Source organism: Mycteria americana, chromosome 17 (genome assembly GCF_035582795.1).
Source record: "Mycteria americana isolate JAX WOST 10 ecotype Jacksonville Zoo and Gardens chromosome 17, USCA_MyAme_1.0, whole genome shotgun sequence".
In the NCBI taxonomy this organism is placed as follows: domain Eukaryota; kingdom Metazoa; phylum Chordata; class Aves; order Ciconiiformes; family Ciconiidae; genus Mycteria; species Mycteria americana.
The window spans coordinates 9,480,306-9,500,132 of NC_134381.1; the positions used below are offsets into that span (position 1 = coordinate 9,480,306).

Consider the following 19,827-nt stretch of genomic DNA (forward strand, 5'->3'; position numbering starts at 1 on the left):
CTGGCTGCCTGGATAACAGCATCCAGTTGTTAGCCAGGGGACGCAGGACCCGGAGCTCCTGTGCACCCCAGACCCTGGCGTGGACCGCATGCCTGTGTGGCTGCTTATGAATATGTACACGACGGGCTCTGCCCACCAGCCTTTTAATGACAGTGACATCAAAGCCCTGCCTGCTGGAGGAGGGGACCCACAATGCAATACGCAGGCAGACGTGGAGGCAGCTCCCACGGCCGCTGGCATCGCTGCTGCAGGCAGAGACCCTCCATTGTCAGCCCTGGGGGGGCTGCTGGGGGCCAGGCCCTGCATGGGGGTGCGGGGAGAGGCCCAGCAGCGGCAGGGCTGGGTTTAGGGGCTGTCTCCTGGGCTGGCTGGAGGGGGGAGCGTCACCTGGGGAGGGGGACATCCTGCGCTGCTGGGGCTCAGGTGGGGAGCGGGGTGCTGCCCCCTGACCCCCCGGGAGCAGGGGTGCGATGAGCTCGCAGGATGAGCAGTTCCAAGCAGCAGCCCCTGACCCAGCGGCTTCCTCCGCCGATGATGGCATGACCTGGTGGTACAGGTGGCTCTGCAGGATTGCCGGGGTCATCGGGGGCATGTGTAAGTATCCCCTTCCCTTGCGGCCAAAGGTTCCCCCTCGGCACCGCTTGTGCATGCGAAAGCGCGTGTCGGGGTCCTGCTGCCTCGTGTTAGGGTCACGTTTGCGTGGGGGGGTGTGTCGTGAAACAATCCTGTGGGGTTACGGGCTTGTGTCTGCTCTAGACACCAGTTTGCTGCCTTTCGGGCAGGAGGAAGAGCCGTGGACGTGCCTGAAGTTGGGGTGGTTTTAGCTGGCACACGAAGGATGTGCTTTGCGCTCGCCGAACTTGCTGAACTTCGGCACCTGGGAGAAGGGACGTCACGGGGGGATCTGCAAATCCTCAAGTTTCTCCTTGGGTGAAGCACTCGCTGGAAGTGATGGGAGAAGCAGCAGCCCAGCCCCTGGTCCTGCGGGAGGGCTGTGGGCAGATAAACCAGGGATGATTCTACTGCCAGCACCAGGTACTCAGCAGGGTCAGGTTCAGGGCTGGAACAGGGGCCGGGGGATTAGGTTCATCCTATCGGACCGTCGGGTGTTTGTATGGACCTGCAACTTATTTTCTTTCCCCGTTCTGAATGTTGGAGCAGGTTTCCTGTTACTCCTGTTGTTGATCACGGAGGCCTGCCTGTAGTTTTTGGGGTTTTTTTTTTTGAAGGCGAATAATGGACTTGGTTTGTGTTGTGTGTTTTTAAGGGGTTTAGTCTTGGACACAGAGAAGAAGGGAGCCAGCGTACAGCAAAGTGAGTTGGCTGCGCTCTGAATTACCTGCTGCTGAAAAAAATTTTCCCAGGGAAAGAGTCTTTGCAACTTTGCCAGAAATCAGCCTGTCCTGTAGTGCTGTTTTGCTACATTCTGTGGAGAGATTAATAGCTCTTAAAAGCAGGAGGGACTGTTATGACCACTTAGTCTGATCTCCTGCAGAGCACAGGATGGAGAATTTCTTCTGCTTCAGGTCCACAACTTCTAGTAAAACAAGAGTGTTTCTCAGCCAGTGCAGTCAGCCCTGATTTGTTCCCTCGGCTGCAGTGTTTCGTCCGGTCCCCTCTCTGCCCCCTTCCCAGGCCTGCCTCTTGCCTCGGGACTTGCCTGCACGAGCTCACGGCCTTTCTGCAGCCGACCTTGTAGACTGTGGTATCGCTGGGCAGGCTCGTCGCAGCCCTTTTTGGCTAGGCTGGGAAAACATATGCTGCTCTCACTGTTTTATGTCTTAGGTGCTGAAATTCTGGAGGTGTGAAAAGATTTGGTAGGACTGCACTTACGGGGCAAAACGTCCTGGCCTCCCCATGCTCTGCCTGGGGCCCCCGTGCTTCTTGTCCCGGCAGACGGCCAAGAGACCAGCTGGGACGTGTCTCCAGTGCAGGTCCCAGGTGGGGGTTTAGTGTAGCGGCGTCTTTCCCACGGGCTGGGGCTGTAGCCGGAGCCTCGGTGCTTTTCTTTATGTGGCTTTGCCCCATGCACAGCTCAGGGGGTGCAGGTGGAGGGTGAAGAGCTGGAGAGGGTGGCTGTTGGGTCACACCGGTCGTGTTGCCCACCTCACGCTAGAGCAGCTCACGAATGGCTTAAAAGCAGCGCGAGTCTTTGTAGATATTTTTTTTTTTTTTCTCTGCCTTCATGTTTCAAAGCAGCTGAATTATGCTCGGATTGTTTTCCCAACCTTTTGTTCACAGCTCTGAGAACTCATGACTTGTTTTTAAAAGAAAGCTGAGAGTTTTACGTATGTGGGTGAGTCTGGGAGAAGAAGCTTTTGGAAGAAGAGCCAGGCTCTTGACAGGATTGCCGATGATTTGGGGAGTTGGACAGCTTGCTCTGTAGCCCTGACAGTCTCCCTTCGTTAGGTTCATCAGGCAGAGAACGAGGCAGTGTGAGACACAGACTCCTCTTAGGAGGAGGGAAATGGGGGTCTGTGGCAAGAGGCAACCTTCCAATGCCCCGTGCTAGTAACGGCCCTCTTCAAAATGCTCCTTGTTCAGCATCACCTTGTTGAAGGTGGACAGTTTGGAAAAGGGGTGACTAATAACACGGCAAGGCTGCTATTTTCAAAGCTTGCTATGAAAGAACAGAAATAATTTATAAGGATTTTGAGCAACTGGCTTGTGGTCCTGCTACAGGGCTGGATTATTTCTTACAGAAGGAAAAATTCCCTGTAGAAAGGAAGAGAAACTTTGTTAGTGGAGGTGAGACTGGCGGACAACGTGCAAGCACCTGCAGCCCACAACTTGCTTAAGCCACAAAGGTCCAGGGGCCGGAGCAGGAACGAGAACAACGAGGTTCGGGATCCGTTTCTGGCTCTTGCGCAGGCTGGCTTGGTGACCTTGGCCAAGTCCCTTCTCTCCCTTGTGTTCCTGTTTGTAAAAGGACGAGGAGAGTCTGTGGCTTTTCTAAAATGCTCCAGGAGCAAAAATAGGCTTGGGTTGAGGACAGTGACCAGCTGCTTGAAATGAATAGAGCCTTTGTAGGGGGTGGTGTTCTTCCCCCCCCCATTTCAGCTCCCAGTTATTTGTGCTTCCTCAGGGATTCGGGATGGGACAGCAGTTAAACAAATGGCAGAACCGTCTGTCTTCCATAGCTTACGTGCCATGGAGCATTATCCGCATTTTAAACCTATTGCGAGGCCTCTATTTTGCAAAAAGAAGTCTCTGGTTGGCAGCTCCATCCCCTTTTGGCTACTGAGGCAGGAGCCGATCCTGTCCCGGTGGGACAAGGATGTACCAGGCTGCCGTGGGATGCGCTGCTCTGCGGAGGAGACGGAAGGTCACCCAATCGTTATCTCTGTGGCTGTTGGCAGCCGCCACCGAGCGCAGTGTTCCTGCAATTATAAACCTTTGACTCCTTTCCCGCTGGTTGGTGCTGGTGCTGACATAGGGGCTTGCTCAGCTCAGGCTTGCTGGGTCATTAGCCCATTGGCAAGGGGGGCGGCTGCTTAGCTGAGACTCCTGCAGGGACGCTTAGTGCTCGAGGGTGGTTTTGGGGTGTTTGAGGACAAAACCAAAGCAGAACCCTGACAAAACAACCCCTGGTTGGCTAGATTAAAAAAAGACTAAGGCCAAAAACCTGCTTGGAAAATAACATTCTGCCTCCCTCGGTTCGTTCTGTGGTGGAGACCAGTTTTGTAGCTGTGAACCGCTTGGACCTCTACGCTCTGCCGTGCTGTTCAGCAAGGCAGGGTTCTGCCCCAACCCTGGCTGTGTTTTGGGGGTAGTCGAGATGCACCTGCTTTTTGCTGTTCTGCTAATTATAAAATGCCAGAAAGTCATTTAGCATTATTTTCAGAAGCGTGCTTTCCTGGGGGAGAGCAAGTGTCACAAGCCTGCGGTGCTTCCCCTGAGCTCCTCTTTCATCAGCGTCCAAGGATTTGTTGGTCACAGAGAAGAATTAGAAACCTCCGTCTTGTGCCCTGCTCTCCCAGCTGCCCGCTGCTCCCAGCAATCCCGCTTGCCATTGCTTTTCCAGCTCTCCAGCCGTTTGCATGTGTGGCCGTGAGCAGATCATCCCACCCCAGTGCCTCAGTTTCCCCTGCAGCGTGGGGACGCTGGCACTGGTCCATTTGCGATGGGAGGATGGGAAGTGCCCTTGGAGCACGGATATTAACACGTCCTCTGGCGTTTCTCCTCTGCTGGCTGATCTTGTTCTTGCAGGATTCTCCGAAAGCTTTTTGGGTCCTGTGGAATAGTCCTAGGAAGCCTTTAAAAAAAACCTTGTTTGGTTGTTTCCTAAAACCAAGAGGTCACTTGCTTGTGGGATGTCCTTCGATCGGTCCTGTCATAGGCCTGCAGTTCTGTTTCCCGGTCGGGTAAAGAAGGATGACTATTTTTAAGGGAACTTCGAGGATTCAGCAGTGACTGCTTAAAAGAAACCTTGCAAACATGTGCCAGGCTTTTGAAGGTCAGGACTGCTCACGGCAGCTCTGCTCAGGGATCCCCTTAGCAAAACACGAGCAGACACCTGAAATACCCAAACCCAGGCTGGTCTCGCTCTGAGACGGACTCTGCTGCTCTTCATTGTGCCGCTAATCATCCCCAAGACAGCCTTTCAGGGCTGTATGATTTTAGCTGGAGTTTTGCAGGGGGGTGGTGGTTACTGTGGACTCAGTCCGTGTCTCGCTGCCCTCCCTGCCTGGGCTCGGGTTCCCAGGTGAGCAGCGGCAGCCTGTTGGTAGCGGCGGAGGAAAAGGGCCGTATCAAGTGCCAGGAACGCTCTGCAAGTTTAATGAGGCAGGAAGGAGGTGCGTGCGTCCTCGGCTTGGACGCTGCTGCCTGGTTCCTCTCCTTGCATTACAGAATCAGGAGTGCTGGGGCTATTTTGGGCTCTGCTTGATCTAGCATCCGCTTCCATTTGTATTGGCGGAGACCCAAACTTGGCTCTTTTCTGCCCATCTCTAGTGCGGACCCAGCGCTGTGTGGCTGAGACCAGGTTCACCTCTGCTTGCTTGCTTGCTTGCCTGCGTGCCTTGGTGCTCCAAGTCATGTTTTTGCTGAACTTTTCCCGTGCTGCTCAGAGACGGGTGCCTGCTGGGACCTCTTTGTTCATCCCAGGACAAAGCAGTAATTCCTTAGCAAATAAAAACCAGGGTGCCACGTACGTGACTCTACGTAAAAGCAAATGCTCCGTTGTTCTACGCAAGTGAAATAGTTGTGCAAGTGTCTGAGACACCAAGCATTCGCAGCAAAGGGACGCCCGACTGGAGGAGCTGGGAACAAACCTTCTCCCCTGCACCCTGGGCTCCTGTTCGGGCCATCAGACCTTTCCACCCACCCTGCTGTGCTGGTCTGTACAGGTGCTCTGCAGTGCCAAGAGGTGCCGGCCAAGGCAAGGGCTCTTCTGGGCAGTCCCCACTCTGCAAAACAGCCCAAAATCCAGGAGAGCAAAATCATGCTGGTGTGGCTGCGAGGTCCCGTTGCAGGGCAGAGCAGGGAGGAGAAGCCAGCCCTGCCTGCCGGGCTCCGTCCCCGCCATCCCCGTGGGCACACTGGGTTGGTCTTCATGGTCACTGAAAGCCTCTTTGCTTTCCAGCCTGTGCCTTCGCTGGTCTCTGGAACTGTGTCACCATCAACCCCCTGAACATCGCGGCTGGCGTGTGGATGATGTGAGTAGAGTTTCTTTTCTTTTTTCTGCTGGGGAGGAGGTTTGGTTAATTAGGTGCCACTGGGCAAGGGGCAGAGCTGCCCTGCTTGGGCAGTGGACGTGAGTGAAACATCCGTCAGGCTCTGCGGGCTCTGTGAATTGCCAGATCTTGCTCCATCGGGTAGGTTGAGATGCTGGGTTTATTCTATTTATATTCTTTCTTCACCCCTTTTTAGGTAAATACTGAGATACCCTTATCCAAAATAAGTCTGGGGCACCAGGGTTTGGGAATTATCAAGAAGCAGGGAGGGAGCGCAGTGGGGTCCAGCCCTGCCATTCCCTTCTGCCTGCGTTGGGGCACGGGAGCGGCTGGTCTCTGGTGGCCCGGGGACATTGCCGACCCCTGCCCTGGGCCACGCAGGCAGGATTAACTCTGGTTTGCTCTATCTGGAGGCTCAATGCTTTCGTCCTGTTCCTGTGCGAAGCCCCCTTCTGCTGCCAGTTTATCGAGTTTGCGAATGCCGTCTCTGCGAGGGCGGACAAGCTGCGGCCCTGGCAGAAAGCCGCTTTCTACTGCGGGTGAGGATGCTCCTGGGGCGTGTTGTGGTGGTGAAGCCATCCCGGGAACCGCGCTGGGATGCACGCGGGCACGCCGCGATGGACGAGCGTCCCCGCGTCCCGTGGGGAGCGGAGCCCAGCTTTGAGGGCTGCTTCTGTCTTCCAGGATGGCTGCGTTCCCTGTCATGCTCAGCCTGACGCTGACCACGCTCTTTGGAAATGCCATCGCGTTTGCCACCGGCGTGCTTTATGGCCTGTCGGCACTCGGCAAGAAGTAAGAGAGATCTGTCTGCTTGTGGAGGGGAGGGAAGGGGAAGGTGGACCTCCAGCCCTCACCCCCATCTGCCTCCCTCGGGCTGTGCTTTCCTCTTGTACTAACCGTGCTTTCAGGTGTCAGTGCTGCCAGACAACATCTCCCTGCCAGCGTCTCAAAGCCCTGGGAGGGAAGGTCCTAGGGTTTGCTGAAGCTCTGAGCTTTTCCTTGGGAGCTCAATCGAGGTTGCCCTGTGGGTCCCAGCCCTCTTTCTGCAGCCGTTGGACGGATGGGCCCAGCTCTGAGGGCGGTGAGCAGCTTTGGTGGGGTTGGAGAGGGCCAGCAAGTCTCATTTAACTCTCGGCATCCCTCGGCATGGAGAAGCCTGGGCCCCAGTTGGGAGACCTCTCTGCCAGGTGCTGTACCCACCGTGGTGGGCACCCGGAGCTCACATCCCCACGCTGTCCCTTCTCTCTGCAGGGGAGATGCCATTTCCTATGCTCGGATCCACCAGCAGCAGAAGCAAACGGATGAAGAGAAGCTCACGGGGTCCCTAGAGGGACAGGCTCTCTGAAGCACGCGAGCTCGGGGTAACCTCTCTTGGACACTGAGATGGTGAAGATACAGAAATCCACTCTGCCCTTCCCTCTGCCCACTCCCTTCTCTGTTATGCCATGATTTCCCTGGACACTGCAGCAACTGGAAATCTCAGGGGCTGGGGCAGGCTGTGCCCTCTTCTCACACCAGCAGCCAGACCTCAGCGCGTTGGCCCCTCTCTCCTCCTCAACCCTCAACCAAATATCTCACAGTCCCCCTATTTTGTTTTTTTCTTTTTCCTGCAGAGGTGCTGGCTCTTTGAGTGCTGCTTTACAAGCCTTTCTTTGGTAGCCTTTAGGTAGGTAGCCTTTCTTTGGAGTGATGCCTGAGAACGAGCCGAGGATGCCGTGCTCATTTGGGAGCTGCTCTCCGGATGGGGTGAGGAGGGACAGAGCTGATGTGCCAGCTCCTTGCCTGCGCTGGTCTCATGGCAGTCAGGGAGCTGCTGGCCTCACGCCCGAGGGCAACCCGCCATTGCGTGTTACGCATTTTTAGTAACGTGCTTTGGTGTGGCCCTTCCCGGGTGTAAAACGCTAACCCAGGGTTTAGCAATACGTGGTGATGCTTAAGCTTGGCCTTCTTCCCCTGGGTATATTTTAGTATGGGTGCAGTTAGGCCAGGCATCAGAGGCATCGCTGCACGGGAAAGGAATTCCAGCAAAAAACTTGTATAAAGCCACTAACCATCTCTGCAGAGGAGCTGCCAGAGGTGCTGGGGCAGACCCCCATACCTCCAAAGCACAGTCCCCCCTTCCTCTGGATGCAGCTGCAGGCAGTTACTGCAATTTACTTGAATTATAAGAATGAATTACTTTGTCTTAATAAGGGTACTTTTCTTAAGCTTCACTCATTTACTGGAGAAGAAGGGAAGTGAGGTTTGCTTTACCTCAGCTGAAAAAGGGTACTATTGCTTGAGCCAAGCGGGGTTTTTTTTGCTGGTATAAGGGTTACTGATGTGCAAGAGCATCCTTCTCTCGTGAGCCCGGGACTCTGCTCTGTTATCTCTCACTCCCTGCATCTGCTCCTGCTCCCGTGACCCATCCCTCTGTGCAAGGGACCTGCTCTTTGCTTGTGTCTGCTACAGCCTTTGTCTTTGGGCTCATGTTTTTTGCATCAGTCCTGAGCTGGTTTTGCACGGGAAGGTGGCATATCCTTCCTTTGCAAACGTAGAGAAGCCTGTACCGTTTCAGCGTGGATAGCTGGGATGTCTTAATTCTTTATTCCAGGCTCCATCAGTGATTTTCACATTGTATTTTCTGTTTGCTTTGTATCATGCAGAACAAAACTGCTCGCTAAGTCCAGATCCCCCTCTTCTCGTCACGGTTTCTTCTGGGGGTTTTAATTTATTTGATTTTTATGTGATTGCTTTTTGTTTTGATTAGGAAAAGGGGGAATAATTTATTTCTAGTTATTTAAGTATTTTGATGGGACTCAATTTCTCTGGACGTAGGAGAAAGGAGTGCTCTGTTTCCTGTCCTTCAAAGGACTACCTCATTTCATTGGGGGGTCTCTGAACCCAGGGAGAGCCCTGGCTGCTGTAACTGGGATGCTGTAAAATCCCATTTTCAGCCTTCAGAACATTTCTCAGACTTTTGAAAAGTGTGTTGTCCTTTGACCTTTGTCATCTTCTGAGCCACTGGCTTGACAAAATTTGTTTCCCCCCCTCTTCTGGGAGAGAGAAGGGAGGAAACCTGGGCTGTAGGTGCTGGTATTGGAGGTTTGGGCTCCCTTGGCAGCCAAGGCAGGGAGCAGCTGTGGGGAGCAGTGGCAGCGGGGACTGCAGCCTGTTCTTACGCCTCTGCCCTGGGACCTGAGCTCCCGCTGCCACCAACGCTTCGTGGTCCCATTTGAATCACTGGGGTACCAGAGGGGTTGCACTGCTGTCTGAGAAACGCTGTTGGAGGCTGACTGCTGTCTGTTAGAAGGGTCTGTCCGCCAGCCACGCTGTGGCTTCTGAGCAGTGTTGCGTTGGAAGCTATCTATATAACGCGTCCTTCCTCTAGGTACGGTGCGCGTTCACGTCAGCTGAACGACACCGGAACATCCCCGGCAGAGCCTGGGACGGAGCCGCTGCTGGAGGGGGTGGCTGGGTACGGGTGTAGCGTGGGCATTGCAGCAGGAGCAGAGCGGTCCCCGGAGATCGGGGGGCTAAGCCGCCAGCTAACGTTAGCTGTTGTTTCCTCCTTGGCGTTCAGGGAGGTGTGAGGATTTACACCGGTCAGGAACGCGGCTCGGGTTTACTTACACACACGGGCCCTTGCAGCTGGACGCTGGGTAGCCGCTTTGCGCTAAGCTCCTTTCCCCCCCGGCCTCTGAACCGTGATTGCTCTGACACCAGCTTGTCTGGGACGCGGAACAGGCACCGCCAGCCCAGGTGCAGCTCGTTTCAATAAAGGCTGTGCCATTCGGAGCTCCCAGCTCAGGGCTGATCCCTGTCGCTGCATGCCATACGTGGGGCATCGGCCTGCCTCGTGCACGGGTGCAGGGACCACGGCCTCCCGCGTGGGTCACGCCGCCTGCGGTAATGGGGTGCTGCGGGAGGAACGCGCTGCAGCCCGTGGGACGCTTCAGTGGTAATAGCTTCTCAGCTCTTCGAGCCAGCGGCGTCCCTGTGCAGTACCTTTACTGGACGGTTGAAGTGCAGAGTTCTGCCTAGCAAACAGGACATCTGCTTTGATTTCAGGGGGGTTTGGGGAGTTAAGTAGTGTATAGTAGAGGAATGTTGCAGACTGATGCACGTAGCTACGAGCATGTCTTTGGTAGTGACTGCTTTGCTCTGTGAGTAGTTCCACAGTAGCTTTAGTGACAGGAGGCAAAAGGCAAAGCAGAGACGATAGAGTAATGCTTGCAGGCTGATCTACGCCCGGGGTGAGGAACCACAGAACTGGTAGGACCCTCGCTGGCTTCATCTGATTGTCCTGATGCCATAGACCGGCAGCCGTCCCTGGGGCTGCCGCAGGCAGGTGCTGCTCCAGGTCACCCGGAGGGCTTGTTGGCACAGACGGGTCTGCTCTGCTCCCTTGGCACCGACGGCAGAACTCCCTTGGACGCCAGCAGCGCTGTCGTGCTGTGTTTTGTGGCAGTTGGGTCTGACACTGGGGCCCAGGCAAGCGAACGATCTGCATCAGCTCTGCCACCGTTAGCAGGTTGCAAAGCTCCGCTCTGAGCTCAACGCTTTTGTTGGAAAGGGGCCTCAGGGGCTCTTCTGTAAGAGCTGAGCTGGAGCCTTTGGCCGCAACGCTTAAAGACACGGGGTCTGTTCAGTTTGTCTGTGCCTGCCGCAACAGGAGGTGTCTCAGATCCGTGCTGCAAGAGTGCTGACGCCTACAGATGGACGTCTGGAGTGGGAGCTCCTGGGAATTTCAGTTGTCTGTGGTGCAGCCGAAACCAAGCCAGATGCTGCCATCATTGCAGATGTGGCTTGGTGACAGCCCCCATGGCTTTTAAGAGTTGTAGTGACAGTTAGTGGATGGTCTTACCTCCGTGTGGGCAAGAGACTGTTTTTGTGGAGATAGAAAGGACCTTTAGAGTAGTAGCATCACAGTAGTTAATATGCCCGTTCACAGTGCATGGTGGTTATTAGTTGTGTTTAGAGGCACCATCAGGGTGCTTGGAGCTGTGTAAGGATAAATGAAGTTAAAAGCCCTGCTCTAGAGATTTTACAGGCTCGACCCAGTCCCCGCTGATGGCGTCCAGGCTGGATGGCTAATCCACAGGGTCTCCATGGAAGAGGTTCTGCTTGCCAGGTCTTGGAAAGACCTCTTGGGAGACGATAGGACAGAAGTTTTGTTACATGAGAACTCAAGAGCGGGTGATGCAGTGACTACAGTGAGTTGTTGACGAGCGTGGAAAGACACCTGGGTACTGGCAGCATACGTGCCCTTAGCAACGGACCGTTACACCATTCACCACGTGAGCTGTGCGCTTCTTACCCCCATGCATTTATACAGCATGCAGCTCTCCCATGTCTCATTCAGTCATGAAGCTGATAGCACTTGTGCATATGAGCTCCGCTGTCCCCTGGGGCTGTGCATTGGGCATGAAGAGAAGAGCAGAAGCTCTCTTTCTGCTGCGTACCCAGACCTCGCTGCTCTGGGCAGGAGCTGATTTTGTAACACCGATTGATTCTCTGTGTGTGCAGTGAATAAAAAGACCATTCTACCTCTGGAAAGAGCCACTGTGATTTCTCAGACTCTAAATGTTGTAGCAAAAACCCTCCGACTTTCTATACGGAAGACAGGAGGTCACTCAGAAAATGCTTCTCCAATGAGGTTCTCGCAGGACCTGAAGAGTCCAACCTCATTTCATATTTGGGCACTTCCTCCTTAGGCTGAGCCCTGGGAAGCTCAATTCATCTTTGTCATTTTTTCCTCAGGAAAAAACATCCACTGTCTTCAGGGAAGGGTTTCACTGAAGTGAAGATATCAAGACCTGGTCCATAGCCATGTGAGAAAGACAATGCTCTAGCACAGGGCTGCCAGAGATCCTGATCTTCAGAAGGCCAGTGGAAACCAGAGGCTCTTGAGACCTCTTGTAATCAGGCCATGCTTAGAAACAGTCATATTCCAGCCAGGGCTGAACATCTTTCTGGAAATGGGTCTCAGCTGCAAAGGTTAGGTCTAATACTGACTTTTCTCTGTGGTTTTGATTTTGGCCCACCTCTCTTCCTCTGTCCCAGACTGCTTTAAATGAATCCTCTGATAGCACATCTTCTCTTAGGTGATTTCTCTCATCTCCTGCTGCAGGGGATCTAAGTAGTAGTCGTCATATCTTGAGATCTGGGTCAAATACGCTATGTTACCCCATGCTTCCTTGTCACAGCAGGCTGAATGTTCCAGGAATGGGAGGACACGAGCATCTCCACCAGACCTCGGGGTGCCAAGTGCATTTCAGGAGGCTGGACAAATGCTTGGGCAAATCATCCTCCAGCTCAGCCTTTGTTGTTCTGCCCCTTTGGGAGGAGTTGGGTTGGATGTAGTACTCAGTAAGGCCATTCATTCCTCGCAGCCATAAGCACCTCCTGCAGCTGTGTTTTACCTAGGGTTAGGCTCTAAAAACATTTTTAAAAGTCCTTAATCTTGCAGGACACATGGGAAAGGGGTAAGAGCGATTTGCTGCTAACTATGCAGTTGAAATATCAGAGTGATGGAGGTGGAGGCTCCACGCACAACCATGATGGAGGTGCATCCACCTTCCTCTCTGTGGGTGAGTAAAACCCTGGGGGGGAAGGACCCGCCCCAGTACAAAGTATTGTCGGTACCTACTGTGTCTTTCCTAGTGAATCACTTGCACTACAGCTGAATGTTGGTCTGTTCTTTGTTTTGTCCTGGATTTTCTTTGTGAACTCTATTTGGTCTTGTTCATTAGGCTTCTAGTGTAATGTGTGGTTTTAGAGCAATAAAACGTGGCAGCTTTTTGTACAAAATATCTGGCTCTGCCTCTTTCAAAGTCCTTAAGTACGTGAGACTCATCGGGGAAGCTGCAGGCTGCTGCGGTCCCCTTGTCACAGTCCTGGTCTGCCTCTCCCATCCCACCCGCCTGCAGCTCCCTCCTCTGCAAATCAAGGCAACATCTTGCAGTTGGAGGCAAAACTGTTTTATTCTTGCAACTACATGATGAACTTTTGCCAAAACGGCTACAGCTGTTAACTCTGTTCCAGCCAAACCCTGGGGCTCTCGGGCTGCTTGGGTGGCTGCTGAGCAAAGGACAGGCATGGTCTCTTGTTCACAGCCAAATGTTCTGTTTTCCAGGACTTCTTTATCTCCAGCCTGGCACTGGTTACCTGGTCCCATACCTCAGGTTGACATGTTGCCCAGAGAGCAACACGTAGTGTTGAATGGCAGGAAGAGAAGGTAAAGTTCCAGCTGGCAACTTCTACATCCAAAGCAAGAGAGTCATTGCCGCCCGGTCCTCTCCCATTGCCTTCGCAGAGAGCTCCAGCCTCCACCTCCAGCAGCACAACCATTTTCTTTGTTGCCCTTGAGCGTGTGGACTGGTGGCCTGGCACGGCTGGGAGATGGCAGCTCCTACCTCATGAACGACCTCCGGCCAGTCCTGAAGAAGGCCTCGATCTGTTCCAGGGATCTGCCTTTGGTTTCTGGAATGCAGCAGCCTGTGAATAAGATGTTCCCGGCACAGATGACAGCGAAGAATAGGAAGGGCACCTCGAGGCCGAAGGCTTCCTGGAAAGCGGGACGGAAAGCAGACATGAGCTGGTGCAGAGGGGTCTGAGGAGGGGCTGCCAGACACCCTCCCGGGGCAGTACCCACCACGACCCGGAGGAAGAATTGGGTCAGGGTGAAGGCTGTCAGCCAGCTCACGACGACACAGAGGCCCGAGGCCACCCCACGGGCTTTCAGAGGGAGGATCTCCGACATCAGCAACCAAGTGATGGGGCCCCAGCCCATGGCATAACCTGCAGGGGAGGAGGGGCAAGGTGAGGCTGTTGAGGCTTTAAAGCCCACTGGAGAGCGCAGAAGAGCCCTGTGCAGTCCTGCCCTGCTCCCGCATCAATCATTATTCCCCCCATCCATGCTCTGTCAGTCCTCAAAGTGACTTCAGATGCCATCTTTCTTGGTCTTCCAGGGATATCTGCCTGCCTTCCAACTCCAAGCCCAAATCTCCTTGCTTTGTATCACCCTGTCTCAGATGAGAAACATCCCCCCAGGCTGGTATCCAGCCCTGTGCTGTGGGTCCTGGGCTCTCGCTCTCTGCACTTACCCATTATGAAGAACATGGTCGCCAGGAGAGGGATGAGGGTGATGTAGTTGGTCGGCTCAGCAGGAAGGTTGGCAGAGCTCACCAGGGTCTTGTTGGCAATGGTGCCGTTTTGAGAAGCTGGCATGAAGTGGATATAGAGCCCCATGGTCAGGTTGGAGACCAACATGACGCCAGCTGTGGAGAGATGCAACAGCATAGTGGGCCTGATGGGTGAGTGATCACCTCCGTGCCAAGGGCTGAGCTCCCGGGAACGCCTCTGCTCACGAGCTAAAGGAAAGAAACCTCCCCCACTCCTTGCCCAAGTCCTGTATGGCCGAAGTTTCCACTCCTGCGTGTTTGCAGAGCTTCTGGAAATCCTTAAATAAGAGCTTCCCTTGCACAACAGCGAGACATACCTGATACAAAAAGAAGAATCTTCCTCCCAGCTTTATCCATCGACACAGCAGCGATCATCACTGAGAACAGACGTACCAAGCCAACAAGAGTTGCATCGTACTCTGGTTTCTGCAACGGCAAAAGCAGTGGGGAAGCTGAGATGGGAGAGCCAGGGAAAGAGCCAGGGAGAGGGCAACACAAATTCCTACATGTGTTGCCTTGACTCTGGCTGATGCCTTTGTCAAAGCTATCCTCCCATAATAAGAGACCAGAGAAGAAGAGCCGGAAGAGGAGGAGGAGAGCGGGGAGACAGTGGGGCCAGTCCTGCTTCCCATCCTCATGCAGGGCAGGTGCTCAGCCATTGCTGCCAACCAGGTGCTTTAAAAAAAGGCTTCAAAGTTGGGGTCTTAGAGCTGCAGGGGAGTTGGAGCATGGGGCAGCCATCACTGAAGACGGAGCAGTGTGAGCACAGGCCAAACCCCAGGGCTCACCAGGATGACTGAGGTTTTCTTGAATATTGACTGCAGGTACACGAGGACACAGGTGACACCGGAGAGCTGCTGCAGGAACCTCATCACCACTGCGATCAGGATGGGCTTGTAAATGAAGGGGTCCTTGATCTCAGCACAGGAAACTCGCCGGCTCTGGAGAGGACAAAGGCAGAAAGCCGAGGTGTTACCACCTCTGGGCTCCACCGCGGTACCCAGAAGATGGCTCGGGAGTTGCCCAAAGGAGGCTGGATTTTGCAGTTTTCACATTACATCTCCCCCGTGCCGGAGGTGAGCCTCCTCACCTGCTTCCTCACGCTGTCCTTGATCTGCTCGTACTCCCGGGCGTAGTCTGTGTCCTTGCCCCGCAGCCAGCACAGCGACCCCAGGGCCTCGTCATCCTTCCCCTGGGAGAGCAGGAACCGGGGCGAGTTGGGCATGAAGCAGAGCAGGACGATCATGACGAGCACGGGCACCTCCCCTGCGACGGCCAGCCAGCGCCAGTCCAGGACCAGCCCTGCCGGAGCAGCACGGTTAGGAGGGGAGTCCTGGCCTTGCTTCCCCATGGAGAGATTTAATAAACCCAGAGGGGGGGGAAAAAAAAAAGCCCAAAGACTAGAGGGGGATTTTTCCCTGTTTTTCTCCGAGCAAAGAAGCTTTTTCAGCTGTTGTTCAATATGGGGAAATTCCAGCAAGCTCCCCCAAATCTTAGAGGATCCAGCAAGATCCACGCTGGCAGGAGAAGCATGCGTGCTGCCCTTCAGCCCTGGTGAAAGCTCGGCAGGACCCCGGTCTGCAGGCACAGGGATGGCCACGGGTCTGCGGGGGTGATGGATTCATCCCTCCGAGCACACACGCACGCGTGGGTTACGCACAGGCCATCCTCTCCAGCCCCCCTTTGCACACCCGTGGTGGTGGTTGTGAGCTGGCTGCCAGGGGAAGGAATCCACCAACTTGCCGAGAAAATTGTTTAAAATAAACTCCCCTTCCCTAAGGTCTCGCCGAGGGTTTCCTGCCCTCCGAACACCGAGATACTTGCCCAGTGCATACAGGACGAGGGAGCCCAGCACAGCCATGATCTGAGGACAAGCGCCCAACAAGCCTCTGACCCCGGGGTGGGAGATCTCCGAGATGTAGACCTGGAGGGGGACAACACATGGTTAACAGAGATGCAATATATAGCCGTCACCACCAAAACCTGTCCTCTGTCACTTCGCAGTCATCCACTGCAGCCAGGGGAAACCCAAACTGCTGGGAAACTGCCCTCTTGGGTGGAAACATGACCAGTCCGGCGGCATGAGCGGGTCCTGGCAGGAGGAGAGGACGGCCCTGCAGGCACGGCCGCTTCCCTCCCTCGCCCCCGCACGGGAGAAGTGCTCCAGCAGCGTGCTCAGACTCCCGTTGCTGGAAAGACATGCCCCAGGGTTACTCAATTCTTGCCTTCCCCTCTGCATGCAACACGAGGTCGGCCTTTGGTAAACACAGGAGGAAATAACCGCCCGTAGGAACAGGGCAGGGATGGTGGACCTGCCTTCCCTTTTCTGTGGGCAAGTCGGTCCAGCGCTGTGAAGGCAGCTGGGGCTGGCCGTGTCGGGGCCACTAGCCCAGCGCATCCTCCCCCCGCCCCAATCGCCCAGCCACAGCCCTGGAGCTCTGCTGATGGCTCCAAAAAGCAGCCGGATGCCCCAGGCTCAGCCACGGCACCGCCCCGTCTCCCCCCACGCGAATCCCTGGCAAACTCCCTCTCACGGCACGTTACCGGGATGGAGGCGGACGTCACGCCGCCGGCATAGCCCGTCAGCACGCGGCCCAGCAGCAGCATCCCGATCCCCTGGGCGCCGGCCATCAACGCGTATCCCACGGCGGAGGGCAGCGCCGAGAACATGATGCTCAGTTTGCGGCCCAGGCGGTCATTGAGGAGCATGGCGCTGAGCCCCCCCGCCGCCGCTCCCAGCGTGAACACCGACTGTGGGGAGACGCAGAGAGGGGCCGCGGTGGGTCTGGGCTCCCCCCGCACACCCGCTGGCTCTGCTCCTCACCCCCGGCAGGGACAACCTCGCTCCTTACCCCGAACCAGGATGCCGTGTGCTGGTCCAGCCTCAGCGCGGGGCTGGGGTGAGCCTCCAGCGCAGGGATGACGGGTGAGGGGTAAACCAGGGCGAAGCCGAAACTGAAGTTCCCCAGGACAGCGACAAACGCAGCCAGGTAGAGCCGCTTGTTGTGGAGGCTCCTGAGGGAGGGACGGAGCGAGAAGGATGTGTCGGGTGCCCTTATCGCACCCGGCAGAAACTTTAACTCTGTCTTGCAGCTTCCCCCAGCCTTTGCCGAGGCTCTCGTGACACCCACGGAGAAATTTTCCTGGGGAATGTCCCTGCACAGCCCCAGGCTGGTGGGGTGTCTCCGAGTGGAGCAGCAGCCGCTCCTGCCATGTGGCGGGGGGCGAGAGCCCGTCCCCCTGGGCACCGCCGATGCTTTCCTCTGCGCCGGGCAGTTTTCAGGAGGTTCAACAAACTGAGAAAAGCAGAACCTGCACCGGGCGGCACCACAGACCCCGCTGGCAGCCGGCTCATCCCGGCAGAGCAGGGAGGGGGTTCTTTTCAAGGCCCCCGTGCCCCCCAGCAGGACCTTACGTCCCCACGGGAGTCGGATGCCCAAAAGCACGCGCACCCGCAGCTCTCCCAGGCGGGCTCATCCGGCACCGCACGCCCTGGGCGGGATGAGAGCCCATCTCGAAGCAACCCAGGGATGACAGCAGCATGAAGCAGCTCTTCCACCAGCTCCCCCCAGCCCAGCGCTCTCGGGACGGGGGGCACAGCCCACCCCGCAGCCAGCCCCATGGCCCTAGCCTGGCCCTTACCGCAGGTACTCCTTGTCGAGCCTCTTGACAGCGCTCTGGGGGAAGGTCCGATACGAGGAGCTCGTCTTCCTCACGAGGGGCTCCTGCGCGCTCGGCTCCATGGCAGTGCCGTGGCCGGTGCCCGTCGTGGTGCGGGTGCCGCTTCGCTCGGGGCCGGATGCTCGGGGCTGCTTCTGGGGAAGGGGAGGAAGAGGCAGCTGAAAGCGAAAGGGGAGAGGCTGCCCAGCGTTGCCTAATCAGAGAAATCTGTGTCTCGTGGGCTCACACCCGGCTGGCCTCTGGGGAGGAAACTGGGGGGGGCCGGAAAACCAGCAGGCAAAGACCCACGGGGAAACAATGCTGCCCTGCAGCCGTCACCCTGCGCCCGCCCAGCCCCTGTCCCCCCCAGACCCCCTCGACACCAAAACCCATCACTGCAGCAGCACTTACGGAGACGATCCTTGCAGAATCGTTTCCACGAGCAGAAACGTCCCTTTGCTAAGGCCATGTCTCTCCCCTGGAGGAACCGGTACCAGTTAGACTGGCCAAACACTGCTTCTTTTTACAAGGGCAAATTGCATCTGCGTGAGCCTCCACAGCCACCCCGGGCAAGAGTTTTCATGTAGACCAGAGCTGAGGAAGAGGAGGGAGAGGAGATGAGAGGGAAGTGAACATGGCAGGGGGCACAGGGAGCAGGCGAGGGGGATGAAGAGCGCTGATGAGGATGGAAAAGGGCAGGGCGGCATCTCTGTCACATTGGGTGCAGCTGCCGGGGACCCCGGGCTGCCCACGGGTGCCTTTGCCCCCTGGCCCTGATCCCCCCAACCCCGCAGGGGTTGTGCTGGGGCATCTGCGGGTCCTGGGGGGCTGCAAGGTCCAAACTCGCCCCGTAGGAAAGGGAGGGACACACCTCCTGGCTTTGCACTCGGATTTAATTAGCAAAAGCTGTCACTCCCTAAACTCCTGTAGTGCTCCTCTTGTTTCCATCATTCACCTTAGTCCCTGGTGCTTTCGGGACCACCTGGACAGCTTCTGCACCCCCAAGCCTGCCTGGGAACCCCAGTGACGCTTTGATATCAGCCAGGACCTGCTACACTCTTCCCTCTGTGCAACCTGGTTCCCCTTCTGCAACCACGATGTGCCGCATTTAGCGTCTGATCGATGCTGGGAATTTACAGCTGACTCAGGCACTCGAGCCTGTGATTTCTCTGCAGGAAGAAAGGTCACGGAACAAGGCGGCATCGGGCCGGCAGGCCAGTGTGAAAGGAGAAGCCGCTGCCCGAGCATTCCCACACCATTCCGGGAGTGGCACACCCACCACCCCAGACCTGAACTGCTCGGACCCGAGTCCCAGCGCGGCGGCAGCTCCCCCGAGCTGACGGGTGCCCCTTTTCCACTCCCGCCTCACGCACACGCTCACTCTCGGGCGCTTCCTCTCCCCTCTGCCTCGCCCCTGGGTTTCCCAAAGCAGAGTCTCCGATACGACGTACGCCAGACGAATTTATTGAGTGGTACAGCGGTGAAAACAGCTCGAGCTGGGTGCCTCCGGAGAGGGACCCAGAACAAAGAAATCCCTGGGCAACGACACCCTTACAATCTAAATTCCCCTCCCCTCAGGAGACAGTTCGCACAATTGTAGTATTTGGGTCTGGGGTCTTCCCGTTCTTCATTGGGCCCTTTCATTGTCTCTAGGCGGGCCGATTCCTCTCTTATCTCTAAGATCGCAGCTTCTGCTAAGGCTGAAGCCTCCTTCTCTTTCTCCTTTGCACCGGTTTCGGGGGCCTTCCTTCGTGTAGCCAAGTAAAAGTTCAGTGCACGGTCAGTGGGTCTAGGTGGAAGTTCTTGTGGCCTGAGACTTCAGCAAGCCTTGATACTGATGCTAAAGTGACTACTACAACACCAGCTCATCCAAAAACCTTACAGTGTCACGCTGGTCCGAGCAGGGATGTCACAACAGCCTCCAGCCGACCTGGAGGTGGTCCCTGCACCCTGGGCACCCCCTCCATCAGCAAACGCCGTCTGTCACCTCCCTCACGTGCATTTTTCTCCGTGCATCTGGGCTAGCAGCGCCTGTTTGCTCCCACGGCGGCAACGCTCTCTGCAAGCTCATGGCCCTGCATGGGGCAGCCGGGGCCGGGGAGCATCGCTGCCGGTTGCGTCTTGCAGACCAAGAAAAATCTGCAAGTGACTGGCCTTAGGGAATTCGAAGAAGGATGCTGCAAATTTGCAGCATCCTTCTTCGAATTCCCTAAGGCCACTCATTGAGAAAGTTATTCCTTATCCCCTCTGCCCTTCCCCGGCCTCAGCTTTTTCCCTAAACCAGGTACGCTGAGTCTCTGCAGTGCAATATTTGCCACGTTCCACCC

General features: G+C 56.0%; 2 protein-coding genes across 3 annotated transcripts; one reads left to right on the forward strand and one right to left on the reverse strand.

Annotated features, from left to right (window-relative positions):
* The first annotated feature begins 424 nt into the window (after nucleotides 1–424).
* On the forward strand, nucleotides 425–9,529 carry CACFD1 (calcium channel flower domain containing 1). 2 transcript variants are annotated; one of them, XM_075519741.1, is made up of 5 exons: nucleotides 425–594; nucleotides 5,585–5,657; nucleotides 6,089–6,214; nucleotides 6,360–6,467; nucleotides 6,927–9,529. In XM_075519741.1, the coding sequence occupies exons 1-5, from the start codon at nucleotides 471–473 to the stop codon at nucleotides 7,018–7,020; spliced, it is 525 nt and encodes a 174-aa protein (XP_075375856.1). In that variant the 5' UTR covers nucleotides 425–470; the 3' UTR covers nucleotides 7,021–9,529. The 2 variants fall into 2 exon arrangements, with proteins under 2 accessions (XP_075375856.1, XP_075375857.1); XM_075519742.1 differs by having other exon boundaries at nucleotides 6,121–6,214.
* Nucleotides 9,530–12,930: 3,401 nt separating this feature from the next.
* Nucleotides 12,931–17,600, reverse strand: SLC2A6 (solute carrier family 2 member 6). Its single transcript, XM_075519704.1, has 10 exons — nucleotides 17,483–17,600; nucleotides 16,693–16,855; nucleotides 16,385–16,591; nucleotides 15,665–15,764; nucleotides 14,931–15,142; nucleotides 14,629–14,781; nucleotides 14,158–14,266; nucleotides 13,763–13,936; nucleotides 13,312–13,457; nucleotides 12,931–13,224 (listed from the first exon to the last, which is right to left on the reverse strand). The coding sequence occupies exons 1-10, from the start codon at nucleotides 17,581–17,583 to the stop codon at nucleotides 13,069–13,071; spliced, it is 1,521 nt and encodes a 506-aa protein (XP_075375819.1). The 5' UTR covers nucleotides 17,584–17,600; the 3' UTR covers nucleotides 12,931–13,068.
* Nucleotides 17,601–19,827: the final 2,227 nt, after the last annotated feature.